This window comes from Homalodisca vitripennis, chromosome 2 (genome assembly GCF_021130785.1).
Source record: "Homalodisca vitripennis isolate AUS2020 chromosome 2, UT_GWSS_2.1, whole genome shotgun sequence".
Classification (NCBI taxonomy): Eukaryota; Metazoa; Arthropoda; class Insecta; order Hemiptera; family Cicadellidae; genus Homalodisca; species Homalodisca vitripennis.
Genome location: NC_060208.1, coordinates 136,933,374 through 136,956,006, shown reverse-complemented (window position 1 = coordinate 136,956,006; position 22,633 = coordinate 136,933,374). Strand labels below are relative to the sequence as shown.

The 22,633-nt window shown below is 32.8% G+C and overlaps 1 protein-coding gene across 3 annotated transcripts in view; it reads right to left on the bottom strand.

The window, feature by feature from the left end:
• The window catches only part of LOC124354768 (band 4.1-like protein 4), a 368,162-nt gene that overhangs the window by 174,203 nt on the left and 171,326 nt on the right, over window positions 1-22,633 (bottom strand). For all 3 annotated transcript variants that reach the window (XM_046805455.1, XM_046805456.1, XM_046805454.1), the window contains exon 4: window positions 12,029-12,071. In XM_046805455.1, the coding sequence (XP_046661411.1) occupies window positions 12,029-12,071 (43 nt within the window). The remainder of the gene's footprint in view (window positions 1-12,028; window positions 12,072-22,633) is intronic.

The following is a 22,633-nucleotide window of genomic DNA, read 5'->3' as shown; positions in this document are numbered from 1 at the left end:
GTGTTAACCACGCTTGACAATATAATTACAAATATATAAATGCTTATTAATTGTATAAAATCAAGTGCATTAACTCTTTTAGATAAACAAATGTATACTTTTATTAAAATAAAATACGTTTCCATAGTCCACAAAAGTAACACATAAGGAATATCCTGGTAATATTTCAACGTACAAAATCAATTTTAGAGCTTAAAAGATATTCTTAGAAAGCTGGTACGAAAACTCCTCGGGCAGGGCAAGAGTTTCTTAGACGGCCATTATGAATATTAAGCTATTGTTCAAACGGATGCAGGCTCTCTTTAAGGATTTCTCGTGGAGTGGGAATGGAGGGAGGGGATCATCTTCACCTAGATTCCGTTTTCTGTATTGAATATATTTGAACTTTTTATAGAAACTTTCCGTTAACTTTGGCGAAACAATATTTAATAATTACAACTCAGCCGCACAGATTAGATTATTTATAAAATTACCTATGGTTTTATATATTCTATTAGGTGTGTTTTATCCATCAATAATATACAAATACTGAACAACCAATAATAAATTACATTTAAATTAAAGAGTTTGTAAAACATTGTTGATTTAAATATATGTAATAATTTTTTAACTTCGTCCAATTCTCTGGTAAATCATTGTTTTAATTATTATCTGTAACACCCTTTTCACAAGCGGATAATTAATTGATTTATTAGTGGTGAGGTGTGTTTCGGACGTACGTAGTAGGTAGTTTAAAGTGATTTAAACGCGTCTTCTAATGGAAAGACAATTAGTAGATTTGTAGGTAATATCACCCGTTAAATAACTAGTCTTAACCTCATCATAATAAATATGGCTAAAATAAATAACACACAAATTCAACACATACTCACTATATTAAAAAAAAATTTGTTAGGACTATTAGTCTTTCTCATTAAGCTGTACAGAAGAGAGGAATTCCTCTGGAAGAGGGGCATTTTTAAAACAAAAACAAGACGTAATATTAAGAAAGTTATTTTCAATGGATAGGGGAGGAATCCGTAATTGAAAGTGAGTTACATTCATTACTTGGATTAAATTAAAAGTGAACACTAAACCACATTGAATGAAAAAGGGTTTAACTCGTCACGACCAAATTAAGTGACAAATGTAAAGAAAGGGTGGTTAATATAGGAGTGTTGATTTGTGTTAATGGAGAACAAAACAGGAGGGAAAATAGTCTGGGTCCTTGTAATTAAGGGTTATTCTGACTGGTTGGACGTAGGAGGCATTCATAAGAGTAGGGGAGGGGGCTGGGGTATTGAGGAGTCCTCTTATACATTTCTTACTTAAGTGGAACCTACTCCCAGATTTCTGTGTTTGCTTTAGCGTTGGTACTTTTTCTAATTACGAAAATTGTCTCATTTTTATGATCTTTGCAAATGACCAGATTTTTTCTTCTGAAAAAAAAAAAAAAAAAAAAAAAAAAAAAATAGAAACGCTTATTTTGTTATATTCATTTAATACATAAACCTTGAGAGCACTTAAATTAATTTAATACTCTGTTTTAACCAAGGAAGCTTTGCTTTCTGTTGTTATTATGTTTCTATATATAGAAGCTTTCCTTCAGTAGCGACTTTCTACAACGTACCCTTTAATAACATTTAAAAGTAAGTTTTTAATAACACGTTATTGAACTACTTAACATGTTATTATAAAATAATCTAAAGATAATTTTTATCTGCATTATTTTGAAAATGACTAATGTACAATTCGTGGAATAAACACCACAAAAGAACATACTGTTAATAACAAATGTATTTAACAAAATGTTATTATGATATTGATTCCATCTTAAATCGTAAATGTTTTATGTACAGAAAGAATGTATGTATTGATAGGTAATGAAATATTAATACTATGCAGAAAAGTCTTTTTAGCTTTAGTAATATTAACAATATACTTAAACATAGTGTAAATCAAATTTTACTATCTCCTATTACAAATTAATTTTAAGGAATTAAACTCATCCGTTATATTAAGATAAACAGACAAAGCAATTTGTCAGGATCTATTTTCAGCGATTAAGCAGGAAGATGATACTGAGAAGAGAGATCAGTTCTCGGCGGGAACAATTAGAACGTTGGAGGGAATTACCAGGGGATTAGGGGCTGACGACGTCAACTACACGTAAATAGAAGCCCACAGTTTATATGCCACAGTCTCAATATTACTATGATAAACTTTCATTAGATACTTTCCCAATTCATAATTGTTGGTCCACTCTAAATATTTAAGAATATTTAAATTATATTTTAACACCTCAGATGCGATAATATTTAAGGAACACATTATACATCCACTGCTAAATTAAGTACGTACATAATGAAAATTTCAACTGAAAAAATAAAAATACTTATCGAAAATTGAATAATTTAAAATCAGTAATATATTTTGGATAATTCAAGAGAGTGACTATTTGTTCATATGTTTATAACTATTCTTTTTATAAGGACTTGTTAATTTCTTATAAAAATGTTAATAACCCCAATACTTTGAAAAGAATAATATACACTGTATTAGTTAAGGTTTATAATGTATAGTTTTCATGTATTCTTTTTATGCAAATTATACAATTATTTATGATTAAATTTTTATTTTTATTCAACGCAAATCACTATTTACTATGGTTCCATCAGTAATGCCAATTTTTTATTGGTTGTACACTATAGTGATTTAATGGTACTATAACATACTATGACGTAATCAAAGTCGTGGTCTCTTGTATGAGAACCACATGCAAAAGTCGTGGTGGAGTGTAAGCAATCGTGCATACCAAGATTGAGATCCAGTCCACTGATAACTCAACTATCTCTAAACCTGAAACCAGCTGATCAGTGGCCATCCCTATTTGGAAACACTTAAAAAAATATACAGATGATTCTCAACTCAGCACTGAAAATCAGAATAACCTGGGAACAAAGCAAGGTAGTACACTACCTTCCGGAACATGTCTATTCCTCATCAATGGACCAGTTATCTCACTTCCAGTCTGTTCCTTTCGATTCCAGTCTGTCACGTGACACTCAAGCAAAACTTCAACAGATGTCACATATTGACATCATCACTAAATACACAATAGTTAATGTCGTCTCATAATCAATCGAGTGAAAAGCTTTACAGTGGCATTACTAGTATATGTAGTATTAAATAAGCACTTAAGTACCGAAGAGGAGTACAATATTGTGTATTTTCATACAAATTTCTGAGTGATACGTGACCCAGTTTTGGTTGTTGGTCTACTGAATTTTGTTAAACCTTCACAAAATTCGTTAACAATAATTGGTGTTTATGACACAACACTAATCACTAAGTAAAATTAATCAACAAACAATGAGTGCCATGAAGTTGATAAGGAGATGTGTTTGACCTTGAATAGGTTATTCACCACACAAACCTTGGCAACGCATGTTGTAATCTAAAGTCGATAGTTTCTGGAGAAGCATACAGATGGCACTGTGTTTGACGCAAATACCAACCCAATCAACAGCATTATTTACTTAAGATTTGTACGTTTATTCCGACGGAACTAAACTCAGACTATCTTAAAAGTTCAATCGCCTCGATAAATGATCGATCTAAATAAATAGCATTTAATAATGTAAATATATAAAAATGACTTTACTTACTGGAACCTGGAAGATCTAATTACTTTACCATATTTTGAACAGAAGAACTTCAAATTTTGAAAGCTTCTTTCCAAACCATAAATTCAATTAAAATACCAATAAATGAAACCGATACGGTCCATTAATTAGCGAGTTGAAACAGAAAGGGGAATTAATTGCTCTGAAAATAGCATCGGGAAGGGTGAAACCGACCCGCTTTGAGGTCGAGTAGTGGGGAATTAGCTTACACTGTCTTAGCTATAATGGGCCGGGGTTGTTCTTTTGTCGGGGATTATAGAACAAAACCTTAAATGCTATTTCATTTGCTATCTGCTTCAAAAACAAAGCTAAGCTTGAGTTGTTTATAGGCATTTGAATAGTTTTGAACTTGTAATAAAGTTATAAACTGTATTCCTGTTTCTCCATTATACATCTCACCCCTTTAATATAAGTAAACGATGAGAATAACTTTATAAACATTGAAATATTAACGTATCAGTGTTTTAGTTATAAAGTATAATGTTTTTAGGATGAAAATTTTGTTAAATTGTTTGCTGATGGCTTTAACAGTTTTACGGTTTCTTGAATAGTAGATAAACATCTCTTTGGTCAAACTCTGTGACACAAAGGATATGAAAAACTGATAAGATGTAAAATTGCAACTAACTTCGAGTTATATTTATAATTACTGTTTATTGTGCAATTTATACAAGTGTTATAAGAAATAAATTCTTGTTTGTATGTCGAAAAGAATATTCTGCTAATCATATAAAAAATAAGCGAGTTAATCACTACTATATATAAGTTAATACAGTTCAAAGAATCATGTGATTATAAAACTAAATTAGGAAAAGGACCAAACATTTTATCAGGACAATTTTAAGGTAGAAAGGATGTTGGCCAAAACCAATAACGCTTACTTTTTACATTTTATCAAAAACAAACAAAATGTCTTGGTATATGCACTTTTAATGAATACTTGTACTTAGAAAAAATAAAAGGATAAAATTATTAAAATGAAAATATCTATGTATTGCTTATTTATTTAGGTGGCATATTAGTATCAAATTAAAAAAAAATAAAGTTATAGCTGCCGTAATCGAGTATTGAACCAACAAATATATAGTTTGAAAATATAACTTAATACAAGGTACTCCACACGACGTGTCGAATAACAGGCTTCAACGCAAAACTTTCAAGTGTATATTATTGAAAGATATAAACGACAGACAAACATATAAAAAAAGTTATTATTTCTCCAGCAAACAAAAGAGAAACTGTGTCAACCTACTGACTGATAGGCTTCAAAAGCGCTCAGCCAAATACCATGATCAACATCATAAAACTCAATCATTTCTATGTATCATTCTATACAAAATTTAAGGACTACAGATGAAATCTTTCTCAAAATATCTTAAACCACATGATGCATTCATATTTTTTTCCATTAAATTAGGGTTTATATCAGTGTTAAAAAAAACGTATACACACCAACTCCCGTAAATGATGTAAGTGTTGGAATATCTCACATGTTAAAATCTTTTATAAATGTATTGAGTTTATTTAAAAACTTATTTATTCTTCTATTTTATCTCGTTGCTGAGGCAAGTCCCACGGAGTGACATGCACCGTAACCGAATTCTGTGTCTCACATATATAAATGCAATTGCATGCACCTGTTAAAGTCTATGGTTCGTTCGTTATCAAGATATTCTGGGAACAGACAGACAGACAGAAATGAAATATGTCCAGCTCCATAGTGATAGGTTTTGATGACGCTCAGACAATAATGATATATATGAGTTTAAATTTAATACTTGTTAAACATTAATAAATACAGACGGTTGTTTTAAATTAAAATCGTAAAGTTTGGGAGCCAAAATAAATCCAAAAACAAAATCTTCAATTACAAGTAGAAACTACTGTGCAATAAAAAATACATATTAATAACAAGTTGTATTAAAATTATTTTAAAAATTACGTTTAATATTTGCAATAAATTACAATATGTAATTAAATTTACCAATTTGAAAGGCATTGGTTATAATCTGAAATATTAATAATGTGAAACTGAATATTTGCGTATGAAGAATAAGAAAAACTACGCGAAAAGTCAGACTTCTTAGACGGCTATTATGGTTCTTGAGCTATTGTTTAAAAAGAGGCAGACCTCTCTTAATGTTGAAAAGTAGTTAAGGAGGAGGAGGACCTTTCCTTCAAGGACATACATTCAGCTGTGTGTATCACCTACTCAAACATATTCTGCTCGCATTTTGCAGTGGGTTTCGAAATATAGGTTTGGAAATCTGAATGGCAATCAGGAAAATTCGTCATGGATTCATTAATTAATGACACATTAATATGATGATTATTTAACTGATCAATTTCAGACTATGGATGTTTAGATACAGTTAATAGAGAGACTATGGATATTTTCCATAATTAAGACTAACACAATAACTGAAGTACGGTTTTAAAGCATAGATATATCCTTCATCTAAGAAATCAATAATATTTTATCCCCACATAATTTTTTACTAGTTTGTTAAAACATACTTATCAGAACCTCCTGATCCTGAAAATCGTATTAAAATTCTAAACGTTTTATAATTTCGACGTACTTTTGGATAGCTAGCTTAAAGACGGATTTAATAGATTTTAAATAAATATTAGCCCTACATTACGACCATGAAGTGTTGTATTTAAAATTTAGCAACTATTCTTGCAGTTTTTCGGTAAAGCTACTACCATTAAAAAAAAAATGAAAATGTCGTCCTCTTTGAAGTACCCTAAAACAAAAGTAAAAATATTGAAGAGTTTAATACACTTGCAACTGTGTACTCGAGTACGGTCCACTGACTCGTCCGTCGCGGCGCGCGTGAGGTGGAGTGTGTTGAGTGCCGTACACTCTCGGCAAACACGCAGGCCACCATTGCCGCCTATCAGGAATCAGCGGTTAGGAATATAATGCAGCTCTTTAACCTTTCTGCATTTTATCCTTATATTTTAGTGGTTTGTCACCTAAAGAGGAGATCAGATACTAGTCCTCGAAAAGTCGTGTTTTAATTAGTCCCTTAATCTTTACGTTGGGAAATATTAGTTACGCTCCCGTTATCTTTTTAGTATATAGATGTGAAAAGCATTACGGAAATGCGTATAAGGTTCGCTTTACTTACACATCACATACATCTGTACTCGACTCCTTCATGTTTGACTTATCTGCTGCAACATGTCCTGTTCTAAAATAAGCCTATCTCTATTTTCAATGAAACGGGTATATATCCTGTGATATTTATTGGCATCAGTTCATTCACGTTAACTTTCGGCAGGTATGCAGGCACACTTCCTCTGTATATTTACACAGAAGAGAGCGTCTAAATGAGAGGCTGATTTATGTTTATACAATATTCCTGAATAATTTTCTCCAATGGTATCGAAAGGAACATCATTAGAAATATAGAACAGGTTTATAACATATCACCAAATACATATGGTACCTATTTACTGTATTTTAAGAGAAATATTTTCTTCATAACGAATTTTAAAAAAAGGTGACAAACGATTTTTGCATAATAGAAGTCTTTTTACTATATATAAATTAAATACTAGTTACACGATTTCAGAATAATATAATATGCTCTGGGCATATTTCTCACTTTCCAAGGTTGTGAAATATATTTTGTAATTAATTTTGATATTCAAACACTACGTTATAAAAAAAGGTTACTTCTGAGATAGGACATATCAACAGAGTAAAACTCAAGTAAATTCGCTGCATTGATTATTTTTGACCAAATAGATATCAATTTGACATTGGCGCTTGAACCCTTTCACTTGCTATTTTTTTTCAGCAACAAATTATTTACTAACACAAGTGTATTATTTTCTGAAATCACACAAACTTTCTTCGTTATTTTCAATAAATTACTACTTTTTCTAAAAATCCGAAGTAACTTTTTGTAAATAAAATCACGAATGAAAATATTTAACTTTTGATTCTGTGCACAGCAGTAATTAAGGCAATAACTTTTTTGAATGCCCATTCCCTTATAAAAAACCTTTTACCATAAAACGTTCCTTACTTTGAATCAACAGATAAGAAAATAGAGTGGGTAAATAATGAAATAAACTAAGTGACAGTTTTTATCTGCCAGCATGCAGCAGAGACTTCGCTTACGATTGGCCTCCTAAGACATGGGTTTATAAAAGCTTTTAAAATACATTTAAACATCTTACTCCGTACAAATTGAAAGATGATTAGTCACTTAGAGTGGAACACCACCTACTGTATCACTTATCATACAAAAATTACTATAATAACTTAAATCATATTGTGGAAACAAACTGAAAAATCATATACTAAGAAATGTCTGAGAAGTTTAAATAATAAAAGAGGCAAAAAGAAATAAATACTTGTACAAGAGTATTGGTTTGATTGGTAGAGAACAAAACCGGGCGGAAAAATGGTCCGAGATATTGTAATTAAGGGTTGTCGTAGCTGGGGATGGGGTTGGGGAGGGTCAGCCGGAGTAGAAGAGGGTCCTTTATCAACATTTCCCGCTCTAGTGGAGCCAGCTACCAGATTTCTTGGGTTGGACGGCGATGTTTTTCTTACTTCAGCTTCCTCTTTAATTGGCAAACTTTTGTTTCATTTTTCCAGCTGGGCGGAGGATTTCTCAGATCTCGTATTTGTCACAAAGAACTAAAGACATGCCTGCTCCAGACGTTTCAAAGGTTTCTTCCTCAAATATGTCTACTACTTCCAGTTTCACAAACCCTAATACTACCACTAATAAACATTAGTTCTTGCAACCATTTCTGACTGGATTCATATCAAATTTAAGCATAAATAAAGAGACAAAGATGATTATCAATATTCTTCTAGGATAATTAGCTTAATTGAATGAATTGCTATTTTCCATTGTTACCTGAGTGCACTACCACTACAACATATCGGCAGATCATATGTTTATTAGATTATTTACACACATATGTAAAAGAAATGGTCTAATACAAAATAATTGAACCGTACAAAGTAAATGCTCTGTGATGCAGTGGTAGCGCACTTGACTCGGAAAGTGAATAGATCCGGGTTTGAGTCTCGGCGGAGCTACTTTTTGTGATTGCATGTTTATTGAAATAAAATTATATATATATATATATATATATATATATATATATATATATATATATATATATATAAAGGCTGCGATTATCTTAATTCCCCCCCATCGTGCTCTTAACATTCATCAAATCCAAATTTATTACCTAGACTGAGGTTCAAGCCATAGATAAATGAACTTAACAAGTACTTCTAGGTCTGAATCCAGCTAATAAAAGTCAATTTCCATTTGGCAACACCCATACGAGATATGCAGTCGAGAATCATCTACATATAAATGAGTAGTGCGGCTCTGCCAATAAACTGGAAAATAACCAAGTAACAGGTATAGACATTTACGGAACAGGTCTATTCCAGACCAGCTCTCCAGATGTTTGACTTCCAAGTTTGTTAACCTACAGCTTGTCACTTCATCCCATATACCGCCCCATTAATTAATTTATCAGCAAGGCGTTAGCGAAGCCTATTGCTCGAGGGGATGGAAAATTTCATTTCTCACTGTCTGTCCACACGATATCTCGAAAACTAACTGACCTATATGCTTGAAGTTATGCATGGAGCTTAATTTCTATATATACAACCTCGTGTTCGATAGTGGTAAATGTTACATGGGATTTGGCTAAGCGTTAGAGAATACGTTTACACGTGTCTTCTAGGATAATGGCAACAAGAAAATAGCAAAATAAAAAAATTTGTGAAAAAACTTAATATATTTTTTAGGCGACATGGTGTATTTTTATTGACACATGCATACTAACCACCCCAACACACACACACACAATAATTTTGGATAGCAATAGAATAGTGAAAATAACAAACTAAGCATATATGTTTAAGTATTGATTGTTATATGACTTCGACATTAAATATCACTAAAACCGTTATTTGCGCAACACATTGTTCAAGGAACTAGAGTGTAGGTGACTTGACTAGGGCAACGACATGCATTAGTCCAGAGTTTTAATAAATGACCTGAGAAGTACAAGAAGTCGATAATTTGTTAGAATGATGAAAACCAAGGACGTTCATTTTGATTATTGGAAATTCATGAATCTGATATAGTGGAAACATATATTTAATTAAATGGCACATTTTCTTCGTGATGTTTATAATATAGTTCAACATAAACACAACACTAATTTTTTTATGTGAACAGACTATTCTGCTACAATGTGTCCACTTACATCACTATTAACAACGAAGGGTGAAAATGAAACAACATGGAATCGGTTAGGAACAACACCAATAAGCAGGCCCAGCAAACGTAGCGGGCCACATGTTATGTGAAGGGCGATTGAAGAGGCCGAGTGAAAGGTTTAGGGCAAGAGGCTCTCGAAGCTGTCGGAGCACAGATTAGGCTGTAAATATTTGCTGGACAGGGTAGAACGGATGGTGAGGGGAGGGGTTATAAACACACGTGATTTGTTGATTGGACTCAGCCCGCTCCGTAGCGGGTGCTTTGACTTTTAAAATCTCTGTTTTGGATTTAGAAATGCACTTGTAATGTTGAGTCTGAGTAGTTGTTTACAACACTGTATATTGAAAAATACAGAACTGTTTGGAACATGTCTAGTGTAATAGATAAATAACTTGGCCAAGATAACGGCATCCACTAGTGAAGAATTATAACACAATTAATTAAGAAAACTTTGAACTGTCATTGTGACTCAAAACTTATATTGCTAAACCTCAGGGGAGCAAAGTATGAAACTTGGTTGTAATCAATTCAATAAATATCGTGACCAAGTAAAATGTTACTTGTCGTTTCATTTCTTCCTTCACTGCACAGAAATCATTGAAAAGTAAACGATACTCGTAAAGAAAACTACTGTGATTTTTTAAAACATGCATGTGTAAGAGATAGTATTTCCAGTATTTTTTATTATTTCCAGGAGATTAGCTAATATTAAATTTATAGCGATATTAAATTTTTACACATTGTAAGGTTTATTGAGCAAAAATAAAACAGACAAGTAACATTAAATGTTACTGAAAATAACATTATTTAAAATATACTATAGAAAATAAATTTTATTTTCTTCTGTTTAAGTTTTATTCATTGAAAATATCAACTAACATAATGTGTATCAGAAACTATTGATTAAAAATATTACCTTTATCCGATAAAGTGGATTTGAAAACACTTCTAAAAGTGTTGCAATAACTGGAACCTAATATTGAATAAAATTCTCGTAGGCGCTTCCTGTGGATCGTAATTGGCAAGCAAAGGTAAACTGCTCAATCTGTTACAGGAAGTGAGTTTATAACTTTATAATTAACAGCGATTAACATATAAACTGGCGGATGTTAGAGACCCAGCAGTGATGCAAGTCAGGCGTTGATTAGAACATGTTTCCAAAGTGGCTGGTCATTTTCAGCTGATTAGGAAACGAGTAGGGTAAATGATTTATGGGCTAAATAATTAAAAAATAAACGAGACAAAAATTGGCCATATGAAAAAACAAGCATCGAGTGCTCAATGATTTTTTTTACCCAACAAGGTGCCAGAAACGACTATAATAATTACAAAATCTTCACTACACTGGACGACAATGGAATTTGGATAAAGATTACAAACTTGTTGCTGTGTTCATAATATTAATTAGGTCAATGAAGTATTGATTTTGCTTCATAGTACAATACAAACTTAGGAAAGTAAAATGTGAGTAAAATGTAGCCTTCAAAATAAATTTTGATTGGTTTAAAACATATCCTTGTACTTATAACATGTCTGTATTTTTCGTACTTTAAACATATTTTTGAGGTACAAGGCAGGTTTAAAGTCATATTACCTATCAAAATTAAATAATAAGCACAGTGGCGATACCATTAAAATATGTTCATGGGCTTTACCAGGCGCTGCTTCTGTTTACGAATTTCTCACAAAATCCAAGGCTTAGTGGGGAGGAGCAGGAAGCACTGTGTCGCATAACGCCTTTATGAGGATATCGGAATACATAAGAGATAAACATAAAAACATACAATGGTGTATCGACCCGCGTGCGGAACAGCCAATGGGAATCTGTAATGGAAGTACCGTCAAGGGAAAACCCCTGAAAAACACCCTTTACTTGCATCTCATCTCTACAACGTGATATTGTGTGGCAGTGTGAGGACGTATTGGGACTGATTTGAAACAAACAATATATTATTTCTGGAGTGATATACTTCGAGGTAAGGTTGAAATCCAGGCATTGAATTGTATACACATAGCAGATCGTTCGTACTGTAAAAATAGCGTACACAATTTTTTTAAATTAGTAAAATGTATCTGCCTTACCTTTAAGCTGTTTTGAAACTTTTTTTGTAGTGTCCAACCAATGCTGTAACAAAAATACATACATAAGTAACATGGTATTTTATACGTGACAATGACACTAGTTAGTTTTACATTAATGAGGTTTGCTATGTATATTGCTGTGTTCAACGTTAACTTACCATATCACTCTGCAACTGTAATATTCTTTCAATCACGAATATAAATATGCATAAGAGGATCTTTTTTGTATTAAGCGCAAAGGAAATTGAAGAGGTTTATGGACTACAAGATCGCTACTAATGTAGTAGGCTCATATGCGTATTAAGATACCGAGAGTCGATGAGGAGTAGAAATGAGAATTAGTTACTTTTTGGACTGATATTGTACTAGGTAAGTACTCTATATAATGCATCCCAGTCGTTACGACATTGGCGAGATTACAGGGCCAGAATTATGCCGCCAGAGAAAAACGGGTTTAAACCACTATTTACAACTACAAATACACCATTTAAATGTCTATGTAGATTTCATAAAATCAGTATTTTGAAGATTGCTAGGTTGGATTAAAAAATGAAATTAATGTTGGTTTTTTTAGGAATATTTTATATTTTTGATTGAAATACGTATAATTTAAAAACGTCTTCTAGATAATAAACAACTCTTTCCGCGATAATCTTTCAAAAAATATTTAATTATTTAGTTTTTTAAGAATCTTGACGAAAAGTCATGGTTTATTATTTACTATTTCCATCAGTCTAACTACATCGTACTGATACTTCCAACGTTTTTACGATTACGGTAGCTTTACCTTTTCACCTTAGGCCATGACGGCAGCTCAACAATCAAACGTCAGCACATCATAGTGTGAATGCATTCAGGAGATGGCATACTGAAACCGCAAGATTTTTCTTGTTTTTATTATAAATATGACAGAAAATCGGTTAAAACAAAATAAAACTTTAAAGCTGCAGGTCACATTAAATTTATAATATAATGTAATAATAGGTAATATAAATAATATAATATAATAAAGGCAAACGATTCAGGGAATCCAGAGAAGACTCCCACTCACCCACTTGCATACAGGTTTCACGTAAATGACTGGGAGGAGGATATAGGAGATTTGTGTAATCAAATGTATGAAACTATGAAACTACTTATTAAGTTTTCGCCCACATTTTACAACTAGTGTAGTTTTAATACATAGTACTGGCAAGAGGAGAAAGACACCACCATGTGAATTAGATAATAGAATTTGAACACTCTTTTAAGGAGCGTGCTACTACGAGTATCAGGGATGCAAAGAAATGGGAAAGGCTGAGATAGTAAAAGGACCAGCCTGTTTGCACCGTCCACAACTTGAAGAGGTTTACAACAGGCATTAAACCTGTGGCCCACCTGGGGCACTAGCATTAGGAAAATTAAGAAGCCTACGTTTAAATGGTTCTGAAATAATTATATTCAAAGGCTTTGTACTTCTCTTGTTATACTTTAATTTTTACTAACTGTTACTTTCAAGGTAGAAGCCTTGCTGGTCAGGAGTGCGATTCCTTCATCAGCCAAATGCCCATATCAGTTCAATAAAAACCCCACGTTTGGGCTATGAACACGGATAGGAAAGCTTTAGGCTCAGGAAATTTAGTCCCAGTAAAAATAACAGGGATCTGCTAGTACTCTATCTAGCATCGATCATCTAGATAGTCATTAACTTGAAAATCTGAAATTAGAAGTAGTGATTTTTCACGTATTTCACGGTAAAATTGAAAGGTTTGAGATGACATTTTATAGCAATCACCCTTTGGTATTTTGTACACACATTTTTCTGTATATGTTGCTTCCAAGACTCTCTGAATATCGAGTTCGGATCCTTGTGACGTCACCCACGAGGGTACGAGAAGAGGGGATAAGGAATTAAGCCCACAAACACGAAGGAGTGTTACACTAAGCCGCTCTGTTATCAAAGAGTACAAATCGCGTCTCACGCTCGGCGGCCACGGTGCAACAACAGACTGAGCGGTGTGGCACGTCACGGTAGGAGATAATCTCTCATCCGGCGCTACCAGCAAATGCGACTTCTCCATGGGTAATACACCATCCTCCAGTATATACATGTTAGGAATATATCTGGATTGTTACACTGTTTAACTAATAAGAACTTCCTCATTAATAGTACAATCTCTCAACCAGCGCTACCAGCAAATGCGACTCTCCATGGGTAGTACACCATCCTCCAGTATATACATGTTGGGAATATATGTAGATTGTTACACTGTTTAACTAATAAGAACTTTAAAGGTCACACAGTTAGTCCAATTGATTTGTACTCAACCTTCAAATTTCGCAATTACGTTTTGATATAAACATTTCTTACTCCAAATAAAATCGCGATGTCATCCTAAAATATACCAAACATTCATTGTATTAGTACGATACACATTATATACACATTACATTTGCACTACATTATTTTCATTATGTTATACATATTATATTTGCAATTAATGATTAAGAACATTAAGTGATTAAAAGGAAAATAATATTAAATGAAACAAATTGATATCCATACTTATAATGTAACAAAGCCCTCATCGTGCAAACATTTACAAATAGCTTTTATAAAACAGATTTGCAGCCTGTAATATATTTATGGTAAAAAATAATTAAATTAATGAATGATACGACGTTCCTTATTATAACATTCTAGTCGACTAATACGTAATGATTATGTACCTGAAAAACAAACCAATATTGTATTTGCGAACACTAAAATTATTCAAATTTATGACAGAACCGTGACGTTGAAAGAACGGAGCATTTTACAACAAAGGGCGAAGGAAATTTTTAAAATAAGCCCTGTGGAGACAATTTCTTAAATGGCGGGTGAGGGAAGGGTGGGCTTAAGTTTTATGAAGCGAGGTTTATGGGCGGGAGTCCCGCTTTACTTCAGGCTTCGGAGTAGAGACCGAGTGCGACGTGTAAAATCATAAAGTTTCTAACCTTTTGTAAAAGTACATTTATTTCCATTTTTGGCGGCATAATATTTACAATTTTACTAACAAACTGTACATTTTTGTTCCATTGGTTTGTTAAAAAAAATAATAGTATGTATGGGACGTAGAAAAATATTTATATACCACAAAATGCTCTTGGATTTTCCAGTAATATAGGAATTCTTCAATACTTACTTAATACTGCTGAATATAATCATGGATAATTTTTATACTGTAATCTATTTAAAATCCTTCCATTTCTGAAAGTAAATGTAAAATTAGATCATGTTAGATCTTTTGTTCGTAAGAAAGAAAATACTATTGTATTCAATCTAGATGTTATGGATATAGCAAAACAGAGTTTTTGGATTAATCCTAGGTTTTATACAAGTATATTAAAGATCTTAGAATAAAAACGTACAGTATACAGGCGGAGGTAATTTGGTTCACAGATTATTAACTGTTAATAAATTAAATGTTATTTTTCAATAATTGTGTAGCCTACTTTGTTGATAATATATTTAGTCTCTCAAATATTTTTGTAAAATGATATTATTATTTAAATGTAAATTGGTGAAAAAGGTATACTCCGACTCACCATAATATTATTAAATGGTGTCATTAGGAATGGTTGAATAATTTATTATATTTGCCTTGTACCAAGAAATTGCTATAAACCCCCCAAAAACAACCATTTTGCGTACATCGTATAAAAATTCAATGTGTAACAGGATTCGAAATCACGATAAAAAGGAGACCAAAACAATCTCTTAGAGGGAGACAGAAAAGGAGCTTAGTTTTACGGGGCGCCTTTTACGGTTCGGACACGTGACCGAATTAGAGGGGAACCAAACCGAGCCGAGAATGGTTGAACCCGTTGTGAGATTTATTGTAAAGTATCCTCAGAAATCCAAAAGATACTTAAATTCTGAAAAATACGCACAAATTTCAAAAATCATTAACTATTGAAATTACTACTATTATTCAAAGCCATCAGATAAAAATTATGTAAATAATAAGAAAATCCACGTAAGCAAAGTATGTATAATTTCGTTATAAGGAATAACGGTTTCACATTTTTATCATAAGAAGGACTCCAATACTAAACTCGATACGTTGTCTAACATCATCATTTTTAGTATAGATACTGCATAAAACGAATTAACATCATTTAGTGACATGATTTGTGGTAAATTGCAATAGTATTACATTTTCCTTTTATTACATGCAGTATGGATTTTATAAAATTACTATTTCGTCTATTGTAATTTAGGTGACAACTGTTATTTTAGGTTCAACCAAATAACCAGAAATAAATAAAGGCCTAAATATAAATCGAGATATGAGTAATCATCTTCACGAAGCCTAGGGGTAAGGTTGTGGCTTTCTAACTGAGAAATCACGGTTTCATCAATACAAATGTGCTTATAAATTTAGAACATTCTTCCTTAAAACAATTTTGGTACTCTCAACTAAAAATACTATTGGCGTCAAAAAGCTCTTGAGAATTATACATATCCTATATATTGAATAATTTCCAGTACATTAAAAATCCAGAACACTCTCGAATAGGTACATGAAAAAATACATTGACAAACATTTATTTCTTCTTTGTTTTTTATGTTACTTACAATATAGTGCAATGTTTACTGAGTATTGAACCAAACAATGGTTTACAGTTTGTAATGTTTAAGATTCTAGGAAAAAAATAATCATCCTCTCAAAAACGTTCAATTATTGCCAATCTATCTCAAGTAAACGATCCGCCGTACGTACATACAGACACGCGGACTGTACCCGGATTGCGGCCAGCATATTTGCAGGGGCAACAGTTGTCTGCTGGCAACGTAAATGATGCGGTTGCCGAGTTGCCCTTGGCGGGGGTGGAGGCAGGGAGCTATATTGTTAGCGTTCCTAGGAGAGCAGGAACTGTTTGCCACTTACAGAGCAAGTGTTCTTATGTCAGACCCCAATCCATTACTGACACACAATGTCATTATTGCCACTCCCGCCCCCGCCACCGCCCCCACCACCCCCGCAGCGCCGTGTCACTGCTTCTTGTGCCCCTGACTGACAGGTTGGGGCAATATATCCTGACCTGCCTTCGGCAAACAATTCCTGAGTGGCACGTATCTCTTGCCTGATACATTGTATATCGTCCAGGAATAAATCCTATTCTAGTACAATTTTATTGATCCATCTATGCTTAAAATGGACTGGGAATAAGTCACGAAGTAATAATTAGTCAAATGACCAACTTTGTAGCTACACAGAATTGAAGTTGTTGTAGCTTGATGTGTTTCAACAGAATAAGCTTCGTGTATTTTATAATATATCACCGGCAACCAGTATCACAAGCCGCTTTTTACTTCTAATACTGAAAATGTTTTTAAAGTAACGAAATAAAGAAAACTAATAATAAGATATATCAAGCACACAACATTTAACATCTTATTCCGAGGAAAGAAGTACATTTTCAATTAACGAAGCAATTTACTCTGATTACCTGTAACGAACTGTTAACAAATTGCAACCTCGTAATGGGCAAAGTTTGGCGGCTAGGTGGCTCTCTACACTGCACTTTAGCTAACAACGTCACACAAAGTTCTGTTCCCTATTTATGCTACAATGATTGTGAAGCAAATCTTAAGAGTATTTGAAATCATCCACTTAATTGATTTGAAAATGTTAATCATTTGTCCATCACCGTGAACTTGAAGCAACAGAATACTTATAATGGAAAATTAGCATTGTACTTATCTGTCCATAGAAAAAGTACAATTATTTTTCTCATGAGAATGTACCATTTCGTAGCCAATGTCTAATTAATACAAGAATTATACAGTACGACCAAAGATAATCTTTGATGTTTTCTCATATATTTGTGGGTAATCTTCATAACAATTGAAAATCACTGGTTATTGTATTGTGTTTAAAATATTTAAGGTACTGAATTTAAACAATCTACCTGAAACTATTCTCGAAATACACTGTGGAAAGACAAAGAGAGAAAACTTGATGCTTTTGTACAGCTCAAATAGGAGCTTAGCTAATGCTCAGCCAATATTAGGAATCAAAGTAATAATGAAAGTACAAATGCGAAAATTAGAAAAACATATTTTAATTAATATAATTTAACGCTTCAGGACTGTAAATAAAAATATTTATTTGAAATGATGAAGTAAGTAGCATAATATATCTAAATTAATTCTTCGACCTTGATCCTACATATAGGTCCATACATTTTCCTTTATATAGCATTGATATTGAAATTAGACATAAACAACCTATACTAATAATACTTACTTATTGCATTACAACAGTACAAGTTGAATGATACAGTAATCCTACATACCTCTTTACAATCAAAGGTCATCATAATTAATAGTGTATCTGTAAATATTATTTGCTAAAACAGAAATGTCAGTTATATCGCGGTTTTTGCGAGTTCTCATAATTGGTTATGGTAAAATACAACACATTTTTGGTAAGAGAAAGTCAAGATTACTATTGCTCTTAAGCATGTTATAATTAACCTTATAAATGTACATCTATGTTATGTTAATGGATCGTAGTATAAAAGTAATGTACATTATGGATAGAATCTATAATGAATACAATAAAATACATTTTGATGTAGTAAAAACCAATTCAAAAACTTAAGAAGTTACAGCAAGTTATTCAAATTTGCAAATTATAAAGATGATTGATTTCAAGAACCATGATAAAGGTTTTAAATGATAGCCAGAGGCAAAGTAAAAAATATTTAAGAAAGGTATAACACTAAAGACACAATAAAACACGTTTCTTATCTAGATATTAGAGATTAGAGATAATAGGACTACAATAACTTATACTCTTTGTGAACTATACAATCGAATCTTGGCATAATCTCGCACCAAAATTCCTTATCGAAGTTTGACTATCGAAGACGCCCCAACAAACACTTGTCAAGAGGTAAAGCAACTCTCAAAGACAAGCCCAATATTGCTGCGGGCTTTGCTTTGGCGTGGTTTTGAACCGAACACCTTACACCCTTCGCCCTTAACACCTTTCGCGCTACCTCCTCAGTTATTGGTGGAACACTGTTAAACTTTACTGATAGTGAATTTCAATTTATTATTATTACCTTTGTTAAAAATAGGCAGTTATCATACATTTTTTATGTGGTACCAGCCAGTTGTTTTGTGTTGTCTAAATTGCGGTCATGGGTGTTTGAAAACCCTCTGCTTCCGATCCTCAATGCAAAAATGTAAAAAAATAATTGTTTCGCAAACTGAAGGTACTTTAATTGATTTTGGTTTTCAAAAATAGTTTTTCATGTTAAATTTATAGATTTTTTAATAACTTAGATAAATACGTAAAAATTAAGAAATTTGATAGCCCTACATGAAATTACGGGGTATTTAAAGTAGGGCATTTAGGCATTTAGAAATATGGCCCAAATAAAAATGAAGATAAAACGGTTGAAGATAAAAATGTGATATATTTACAGCATGTACATGAGTGACAATAGCTTCATGGAGTGAAATTGTAAACATCTAATTGTAAACATAAATATTTAGAATGATTTAATTTTTTAAACATATACATTCTTTAAATCATAGATTAATAAAAATAATTAACCTATTACTCATGTATACATAATGTAAACATTTCACATTTGATCCTCTGCCATTTTTATTTAGCCTGATTAAAAAATACTTGTTGTGTATTCTAGTACGTTATATTCCTTAAAAAGATACGGTTTGTTTATAAAACATGTTTTAAAATCTAAACTCAATTGCTGCACCACATCGTTCCATGTTAGAACATTCATTTTCTCCTCATAAAGCCTAGGTTTCAGACGTCATAACTGATGATAGTTTGGAGTTTGAGAGCTGTTAAAAGAGTTTAATGGAAGTGAAATCAAAGTTCACCATCTAGAGCCTGCTTTATTTCAAAGTTGCCAGTTCTGTCAGACAGAACTTTCATGAACACAGACTTTAGAATCAGCTGTTTTAAAAACAGTGTTTGTTGCACATACACAAAATTTTAAGTAGTTTTATAATTCATTCTCTTAGTCAAAAATAAACGCGTCATAATGATAGAAACATTTTTTAATCATTAAGAAATAAACAATTTCAAAGTATTTTTGTTAATTTAATTTAATAGTAGTATACTATAACATTATGATATTTCGTATAAACTGATCCCGTTTCATCGTCTACTATAATACTACCTAATTATATGTTAGGGATACTTCTTTAACATTCCAGTCAGGGGACCTTGGTTTTTCGCTTTGTTTTTCCTACATCTAGGAGTGGCTCTTATCTCTTCCATCTGTACCTACACTCGAGCACAGAGCGGCTGCGACGGCACGTTCCTCGAATCAACAAAATCTTATTGATATGTCCCGTGGTCCTCGGATGTACGGCTCAGTACCCAGGGCAGGCCCAGGCCCTGGCAGTCACCCAGGAGTCAACAGCCGCCCGTCCCCGTGTTCTCACGCGAGGACATCACCGCCTGGCCGCCCGGTGGCCGCACGCCACACGGCTATTACACTCCACGCAGCCCGGACTCGTGCGAACTACCGAGCGCACGTGGCGTGGTCTCCATGGTATCAAGGATGTGCACATGATAACACTTCAGATATAATTCTAGTTGGGTTGCAAGCGGTCATTCGTCTCGTCATTTAACGTCATTAGTTATAAACTTGATTTCATAGTACCGTGTTTCTCAAAACAAAAATAAATTATATTTATAGATTTTATTTTCCAAACGTAATTACAGCACGTCCTACATTATATTAGTATTATATTATGAAATGTTTTACATTAGCTTCACATTACTCGTATTTTAACTTCACGCGGGAGTCATAAAAAGCACACGTTTTAACCAATACAACCAAGAATCGAAGGACCCGACAGAACGGATCGAGTTCACACTGACGCTGACGGACGGATATATGGGCGGACTATATACTTTGACTTTTGATTCTAAACCTAATACAGATTTTTTTCCGTGGAAAAGAGGAAATTATGTATCAAGTTTCAAGTATCTAAAACCATTATCTCAAACATGAATTTCAGGAGCCTCTGCCGGGTCCTTAAAAATGGCAGCAAATAATAGAACCTGTGATTAGCCGATGTGACAGGTAATCGTATCGTCACGTGTCGGCGGAGTTGTTCTGTTTATTCTTAATATTGGTTGGTTCAAAATGATGGTATCTGAACATAGTCACTCAAATCTGATTCTGCAATGCAGAATGTTTCGCGCTTCGTGTATGGTTCATTGCGATTCATTTACTTAAAACGGGTTTTAATTTTTTCCACTTTTAATTAATTTAAGATATTAGTTTAGTTAATTAAGTAAAATGCGTAAAATTTAATGAAACTGTTATATCACTAATTGGTTAGTATAATTATTCTACATAACAAACTCAAATTCCTGCATAAAAATATGATAACAAAGGATAGATGAATTATCAAACTTGCTGCTGTGTTTTAATCCTGAGATGAAAGAGAGAGACAATGGGAGGAAATAATGAATTCATCTGAGAAGTACTATTTTACATTTTATTAAATATTTTATAACCACATTAGACTTTAGGTGAAATTTATATCGTTCATTAATCAAGGTTTAAAATGCTCTAAGGAAATATCAAGAGACAACGCATCACAGACAAATAAGAACAAGATGTTTTCAAAATAAATTATCATTTTAATGATGTATGTATGAACCATAACAACTGTATTATACAATACCTAACAAAAGATCACAGTAACAGCAACAGGAGTTGTTTTAATAACGACCTTTGTTTTAATGAGGAATAGGAGGAGGGGTGCACTTTATTTCTTGATTTTCTACCACAACTCACCAACATTTTTTATTTATTCTTATTTTAATTTATTATGGTGTCAGTTGTAAAATATTTACATTAAAATGATGTATTAATTTAAATAATTAAAACTAACAAAAACAGGTTATTGTAACATGTCTCGGAAGACGTAAGCGGCGATTTTAAAATAAGCCCCGATGTAACAAATGGCCATAGCTATTTTGAAGAAACGTGTTGTTTCTTTACTGCAATCACATACAAGTAGCTAAACTGATTTCTTTCATTAATTCTCAACTTGTCTAAACACAGTTACAATATAATTATACCGATTAGAGAAAAATTAAATACTACTTTAGATTATTTTGTAATCAAACAAAAAATAGTTTTTTTGTACCAAATTTTGAAAATTTGAGCGGCACTTTTCAAAACATTCTCACTGTAACTTTTTGTTCAGAGCCATTATAAACTATTAGACTTGTTTAACACTACCAGCTAAATTCACTGACCTAATCGTGAGGCTATGCTTACAGTCCTATGTTATACTTTAATTAAAAGGAGTTTGGAGACAAGGGAGAGAGAATGAGTTTTGTTGAAAAGCACAAACTACGAAATGGGTTGCGCGATACAAACGTTTAACGAGGAGGATAAGTGTATCATTGAGCTTAAGGGTAGAACCATTACAACAACTACCACACTAACCTCTTCTTTAGGGGTCAGCCCGTAACTGTGCTATAACCCCTGTACAATGACTGACAGTAATAAAAGATCTTTGGCGCAAAGTGTTCTCACATAAAGGAACCTATTTTAGATTAATCA